A 7,500-nucleotide genomic window follows, 5' to 3' on the forward strand; every position below is an offset into this window, starting at 1 on the left:
CCCCCTCCCACTCCTCTCCCCTCTCTCTCCTCCCCCCTTCCTCTCTCCTCTCCTGTGTGTATTCAGCGTGTTTTGCTGTTTGATTCAATGTAACTCTCGTCTGCAGGGAGACTCTGCTCTGCTCAATAAACTCACACTCAGAAATCTATTTACTGCATTTCATTTCACATTGTATTCACATCCTTGTCGGGGGGGTGGGGGTGGGACTCTTTCCAGAGTAAAAAATGTTTTTATCAACTTACAGATAACACTGTAGAAGGAACTTAAATTCTCCAACTTGGGGGTGTGGTTAGGGGGTGTGGTTAGAGGGCATGATTGGGGTGTGGTTAGACAGGGTGTGGTTGGGTGTGGGTGTGGTCAGAGGGTGTGGTTGGGGTGGGGGTGTGGTTACGGGATGTGGTTGGGATGGGGTGTGGGGGTGTGGTTAAGGGTACACCCACCCCCACCAAACCCCCCCAACACCAATCTCCCCACACCAACCCCACACCAATCCCACCTACACCCACACCAGTCCCCGCACCAATCCCCCCACCAACCCCACCCCCAAACCCCATCCCACCCCACACCAAATCTCCCACCATCCCACCCATCCACCCCAACACCCACGTGGGTGTGGTTTGAGGGTGTGGGTAGGGTGGGTCAGAGGGTGTGGTTAGGGTGTGGGTGTGGTTAGGGTGTGTGTGGTTAGGGTGGGGTGGGTGTGGTTAGATGGGTGGGTGTGATGGTTAAACCCCCACCATTGTGGTTAGGGTGTGGTTTGAGGGTGGGTGTGGTTAGGGTGGGGTGGGTGTGGTTTGAGGGTGTGGTTATGTGGTTAGGGTGTGGTTAGGGTGTGGTTTGGGTGTGGTTTGAGGGTGTGGATGTGGTTAGGGTGGGGTGGGTGTGGTTTGAGGGTGTGGATGTGGTTAGAGGTGTGGTTAGGGTGGGGTGGGTGTGGTTTGAGGGTGTGGATGTGGGGGTGTGGTTAGGGTGGGGTGGGTGTGGTTTGAGGGTGTGGAGGGTGTGGAGGGTGGGGTGGGTGTGGTTAGGGTGTGGGTGTGGTTAGGGTGGGGTGGGTGTGGTTTGAGGGTGTGGATGTGGTTAGAGGTGTGGTTGGGGTGGGTGGTTAGGGTGTGGTTTGAGGGTGTGGATGTGGTTAGGGTGGGGTGGGTGTGGTTTGAGGGTGTGGATGTGGTTAGGGGTGTGGTTAGGGTGGGGTGGGTGTGGTTGATGGTGTGGTTAGGGGTGTAGTTAAGGGCGTGTTTCTCGTTTCTCATGCACAGCGGATCACTGGCATTGTGACGGTCAGGATCTGGGGAAAGAAAAAAAAAACACAAAATCTATTAGACACATCCCATAATAACCCTGAGAGAGCCTCGCCCCGGATCCTCTCTCTCGCAGCGACCCCGAGACAGCCTCACCCCAGATCCTCTCTCTCATAGTAACCCTGAGAGCCTCACTCTGCATCCTCTCTCTCATAGTAACCCTGAGAGCCTCACTCTGCATCCTCTCTCTCATAGTGGAGAGACCCAGCTACTACTTCCCTTCCTTCGTCAGCTCCACTATCTCCCCTCCCTGCTCGTCTGGCCTGGTCGGACAGGAAGGGCTTCTAGCTTTTGCTCCACCTCGGTCCTCCGGACTCTCTCTCCTCTCTCCCTCCAGAGAGAGAGAGAGAGAGAGAGAGAGACCCTGAGAGCCTCACTCTGCATCCTCTCTCTCATAGTAACCCTGAGAGCCTCACTCTGCATCCTCTCTCTCATAGTAACCCTGAGAGCCTCACTCTGCATCCTCTCTCTCATAGTAACCCTGAGAGCCTCACTCTGCATCCTCTCTCTCATAGTAACCCTGAGAGCCTCACTCTGCATCCTCTCTCTCATAGTAACCCTGAGAGCCTCACTCTGCATCCTCTCTCTCATAGTAACCCTGAGAGCCTCACTCTGCATCCTCTCTCTCATAGTAACCCTGAGAGCCTCACTCTGCATCCTCTCTCTCATAGTAACCCTGAGAGCCTCACTCTGGTTCCGAGGTGGTGCCGTGCCGCGCTGCTCTCTGGGTCGATGATGAAGGGAAGGAAGCAGTCGAGGTGATAGAGGGAGGGACGAGCAGACAGGACCAGCCTGTCCTCCCCGAGATCGAGAAACGAGGGAGTCACCGAGAGGACAGGCCATTGACAGAGAGAGAGAGAGAGAGAGAGAGATCATCACTGTACACTAACGATCAAACGATCAATAGATAGATCGACGCTAACAGAGAGATAAATAGACAGACAGAGATAGACAAAGAGAGACACAGACAGACAAAGAGACAGAGAGATAAATACAGACAGAGACAGACAGACTCGCAGACACAGAGACTGACAGAAATACAGACAGACAGGTAGACAGAGCGACACACACACAGACAGACAGACACTCACCACTGAACTGGGACACACCCATTCAATCAATGCAATCAGATCCCTCCACTCACCTGTCAGTAAGGGTGAGAGGAGGAGACTCCCCCAAACTAGAGAGAGAGAGAGAGAGAGAGAGAGAGAGAGAGAGACAGAGTCAGAAACCAGCGATTCCCAGTCACTGAACTGGGACACTCCCATTAAACACAGAACACACCCCCTGTCAATCAATCCCTCCACCCACTCACCTGTCAGACAGATCACAAAACACACACCCTGTCAATCAATCAATCAATCAATCCCTCCACTCACCTGTCAGAGTGTGAGGTGAGCAGCGATCCCCAGTCACTGAACTGGGACACTCCCATTAAACACACAGAGCAGCGATTCCCAGTCACTGAACTGGGACACTCCCATTAAACACACAGAGCAGCGATCCCCAGTCACTGAACTGGGACACTCCCATTAAACACACAGAGCAGCGATCCCCAGTCACTGAACTGGGACACTGCCATTAAACACACAGAGCAGCGATCCCCAGTCACTGAACTGGGACACTCCCATTAAACACACAGAGCAGCGATCCCCAGTCACTGAACTGGGACACTCCCATTAAACACACAGAGCAGCGATCCCCAGTCACTGAACTGGGACACTCCCATTAAACACACAGAGCAGCGATCCCCAGTCACTGAACTGGGACACTGCCATTAAACACACAGAGCTGCGATCCCCAGTCACTGAACTGGGACACACACACACACACACACACACACACACAGTTTAATCTCACCGGTTCTCCAGCTCCTGAATGCCGGGCCGCGGTTTGGCTCGGATGTTCTGATCCGCAATGGAGCCGAGGAACTTCCTATTCTTCAGAACCTTCCACTCTGAGCGGAGAGAGAGAGAGAGAGAGGAAGAAAGGATGAGAGGCAGACAGGCAGACAGAGAGGCATCCCCAGCCTGTTCTCTGCCGATTCTCTTCGGGCTCCTCAGAGCGTCTCCTCACCTCGACACAACTGCAGCTCGTACTTATTCTCCAGCCCCTCGAACACCACGGCGATCAGGAACTCGAGAAACAGCGCCGTGCCCTGAGGAACGCAGAGAGACACGATACGAGAGAGGAGGAACAGCTCCCTGAGGAACACACTGGAGTTAAAGAACTACAGCTCCCAGCGTCCCTCGCTGCGGCCCGCGGGGGCACAGGCATGCTGGGAGCTGTAGTCCTATAGCCAGGGCTGTCCCGATTCACAGTAACCACGGCAACTCAGCTCCTGAACTCAACAGCCAAAGCAACGCAGACTCGGAGACACAGAAATATAATTCATGCTCTCCTCAGTAAACTAACAGAAGTGTCCAGTGGACCCCCCCTTTCCCTGTCTCTGATGGTACGTGCCCGAGAACACGGTCCACTGCATTAGTGAACAGACTGTACCATATCAAACAGGGAAAAGGGGGTTGACTGGAGAGATCGACTTGTATCTGTGATAATATTATGCCTCTATACTGTATATAGACCCCACTGTGTTGGGCAGCTGCTGTAATTCTGTCCAGGGTTTTATATCAGTGGTATATAGTTCTCATTCATTGTAATCACCTTGGTTTTGTTGAAGAATTCAGGGTTAATAACGACATCATAAGCTGTGCAGCCGCTGGAACCTGCAGATAAAAGGGAGGGAATACTGTGATTATAAAGAACTACAGCTCCCATCATCCCTTGCTGTTACATCTAGGACACAGGCATGCTGGGAGCTGTAGGTTTTTTTTTTTCTAGTCCTACTTCGCTGGGCTATGAAAGCATAGGGAAGCACTGCAAAAAGAGAGAGGTCTGGTAAAGCATAGGGAAGCATTGTAAAGCACAGAGAGGTCTGGTAAAGCACAGGGAAGCATTGTAAAGCACAGAGAGGTCTGGTAAAGCACAGGGAAGCATTGTAAAGCACAGAGAGGTCTGGTAAAGCACAGGGAAGCATTGTAAAGCACAGAGAGGTCTGGTAAAGCATAGTAAAGGAAGCATTAAAGCATAGGGAAGCATTGCAAACCACAGAGAGGTCTGGTAAAGCATAGGGAAGCATTGTAAGCAGGCTTTGTTGTCTCTCCACTTGCTCACTGTTGTCGATCTCCGCATGGGGCTCGCCGAGGCTCATGGGAACTCGGAATCCCGAGGGGTCTTCCGATTGAAGCAGCTCCACCAGCTCCGCCTCCGAGATGTCCGGAGGGGGCGGGATCTGGGTCGATTGACAGATGTTGACAAAAACCTTCCCTCCATCAGAGGTCTTCGTTTTCACACAGAAACCTGAGAGAGACAGAGAGAGACAGAGAGAGAGAGGAGAGTTTGGCGTTGCTGTATAATATATTAAACTATGGCTATTGAAACTCAGGGGGGTGTCTGAATCGTGTTTGGTGTTGCTGTATAATATATTAAACTATGGCTATTGAAACTCAGGGGGGTGTCTGAATCGTGTTTGGTGTTGCTGTATAATATATTAAACTATGGCTATTGAAACTCAGGGGGGTGTCTGAATCGTGTTTGGTGTTGCTGTATAATATATTAAACTATGGCTATTGAAACTCAGGGGGGTGTCTGAATCGTGTTTGGTGTTGCTGTATAATATATTAAACTATGGCTATTGAAACTCAGGGGGGTGTCTGAATCGTGTTTGGTGTTGCTGTATAATATATTAAACTATGGCTATTGAAACTCAGGGGGGTGTCTGAATCGTGTTTGGTGTTGCTGTATAATATATTAAACTATGGCTATTGAAACTCAGGGGGGTGTCTGAATCGTGTTTGGTGTTGCTGTATAATATATTAAACTATGGCTATTGAAACTCAGGGGGGTGTCTGAATCGTGTTTGGTGTTGCTGTATAATATATTAAACTATGGCTATTGAAACTCAGGGGGGTGTCTGAATCGTGTTTGGTGTTGCTGTATAATATATTAAACTATGGCTATTGAAACTCAGGGGGGTGTCTGAATCGTGTTTGGTGTTGCTGTATAATATATTAAACTATGGCTATTGAAACTCAGGGGGGTGTCTGAATCGTGTTTGGTGTTGCTGTATAATATATTAAACTATGGCTATTGAAACTCAGGGGGGTGTCTGAATCGTGTTTGGTGTTGCTGTATAATATATTAAACTATGGCTATTGAAACTCAGGGGGGTGTCTGAATCGTGTTTGGTGTTGCTGTATAATATATAAAACTATGGCTATTGAAACTCAGGGGGGTGTCTGAATCGTGTTTGGTGTTGCTGTATAATATATTAAACTATGGCTATTGAAACTCAGGGGGGCTGTCTGAATCGTGTTTGGTGTTGCTGTATAATATATTAAACTATGGCTATTGAAACTCAGGGGGGTGTCTGAATCGTGTTTGGTGTTGCTGTATAATATATTAAACTATGGCTATTGAAACTCGGGGGTGTCTGAATCGTGTTTGGTGTTGCTGTATAATATATTAAACTATGGCTATTGAAACTCAGGGGGGTGTCTGAATCGTGTTTGGTGTTGCTGTATAATATATTAAACTATGGCTATTGAAACTCAGGGGGGTGTCTGAATCGTGTTTGGTGTTGCTGTATAATATATTAAACTATGCAGATTGAAGCTCAGGGGGGGTGTCTGAATCGTGTTTGGTGTTGCTGTATAATATATTAAACTATGGCTATTGAAACTCAGGGGGGTGTCTGAATCGTGTTTGGTGTTGCTGTATAATATATTAAACTATGGCTATTGAAACTCAGGGGGGTGTCTGAATCGTGTTTGGTGTCGCTGTATAATATATTAAACTATGGCTATTGAAACTCAGGGGGGTGTCTGAAATGTGTTTGAGTCTCACCTGGTTCTGGTTTTATTGGTTTTGAATCTGGTTTCACCTGACTTTGTATTTCTTGAGCAGCCTAAAATAAAAACACAGAAATCAAATTAAAAATTAATAAATCAATCAATAAATAATATTATTAAATTTCAAGTAATAATGTTGATCAAAATTTAGTTTCCGATCCAGTGCAGTTCTGGGTGACGAAGGCATTAAAACGTTTCTCTGCTAACTTGACTTTCTCTCTCAGTCTCTTCTGGTTTGGAGTTTCTGATCCAGTGCAGTTCTGGGACGAAGGCATTGACGAAGGCATTAAAACGTTTCTCTGCTAACTTGACTTTCTCTCTCAGTCTCTTCTGGTTTGGAGTTTCTGATCCAGTGCAGTTCTGGGATGACGAAGGCATTAAAACGTTTCTCTGCTAACTTGACTTTCTCTCTCAGTCTCTTCTGGTTTGGAGTTTCTGATCCAGTGCAGTTCTGGGTGACGAAGGCATTAAAACGTTTCTCTGCTAACTTGACTTTCTCTCTCAGTCTCTTCTGGTTTGGAGTTCACTGTATTCTTACCTGTAACAGTAGCTGCTGGTAGAGATTTGCTTCCTCATGCCCTCCTTCATCGCATTCTGCAGCAAGCAAAGACTGATCACAAAGTGACAAGGAGTCCATCGTGAACGACTCAGTCAAACAGAAACGCAGATCCCTTACCGTCCAAAATCCTGCTTAATAAAAACCAAAATAAAGATTGTTACTCTCCCAAACTTTCATTAAACATCATCGCTGGCCCCTCCCTTTAAAGGAGCGCTGACCATCTTTAAAATCCATTCTCTCACCTCTTATTAGTTTTATTAACAGGATCACTGGCCCCTCCCTTTAAAGGAGCGCTGACCATCTTTAAAATCCATTCTCTCACCTCTTATTAGCTTTATTAACAGGATCACTGACCCCTCCCTTTAAAGGAGCGCTGCCCATCTTTAAAATCCATTCTCTCACCTCTTATTAGCTTTATTAACAGGATCACTGACCCCTCCCTTTAAAGGAGCGCTGACCATCTTTAAAATCCATTCTCTCACCTCTTATTAGCTTTATTAACATGATCACTGACCCCTCCCTTTAAAGGAGCGCTGACCATCTTTAAAATCCATTCTCTCACCTCTTATTAGCTTTATTAACAGGATCACTGGCCCCTCCCTTTAAAGGAGCGCTGACCATCTTTAAAATCCATTCTCTCACCTCTTATTAGCTTTATTAACAGGATCACTGGCCCCTCCCTTTAAAGGAGCGCTGACCATCTTTAAAATCCATTCTCTCACCTCTT

At 47.9% G+C, this 7,500-nt stretch overlaps 2 protein-coding genes across 2 annotated transcripts in view; one reads left to right on the top strand and one right to left on the bottom strand.

Moving 5' to 3' along the window:
• Positions 1–148, top strand: part of tnnt1 (troponin T type 1 (skeletal, slow)) — a gene marked incomplete at its 5' end in the record, with an annotated part of 3,229 nt that extends 3,081 nt beyond the window's left edge. Inside the window, one exon of the mRNA XM_041237731.1 lies at positions 1–148. This exon is cut by the window's left edge and continues 174 nt beyond it.
• Positions 149–1,130: 982 nt separating this feature from the next.
• Positions 1,131–7,500, bottom strand: part of pih1d1 (PIH1 domain containing 1) — a 9,096-nt gene continuing 2,726 nt past the window's right edge. Inside the window, exons 2-9 of the mRNA XM_041237557.1 lie at positions 6,753–6,901; positions 6,210–6,270; positions 4,479–4,664; positions 3,969–4,030; positions 3,381–3,462; positions 3,165–3,261; positions 1,994–2,135; positions 1,131–1,291 (exon numbers count right to left, since the gene is read on the bottom strand). Of these exons, the coding sequence (XP_041093491.1) occupies positions 1,253–1,291; positions 1,994–2,135; positions 3,165–3,261; positions 3,381–3,462; positions 3,969–4,030; positions 4,479–4,664; positions 6,210–6,270; positions 6,753–6,851 (768 nt within the window). The 5' untranslated portion in view covers positions 6,852–6,901 and the 3' untranslated portion in view covers positions 1,131–1,252. The remainder of the gene's footprint in view (positions 1,292–1,993; positions 2,136–3,164; positions 3,262–3,380; positions 3,463–3,968; positions 4,031–4,478; positions 4,665–6,209; positions 6,271–6,752; positions 6,902–7,500) is intronic.

Source organism: Polyodon spathula, chromosome 45 (assembly GCF_017654505.1).
Source record: "Polyodon spathula isolate WHYD16114869_AA chromosome 45, ASM1765450v1, whole genome shotgun sequence".
Taxonomy (NCBI): domain Eukaryota; kingdom Metazoa; phylum Chordata; class Actinopteri; order Acipenseriformes; family Polyodontidae; genus Polyodon; species Polyodon spathula.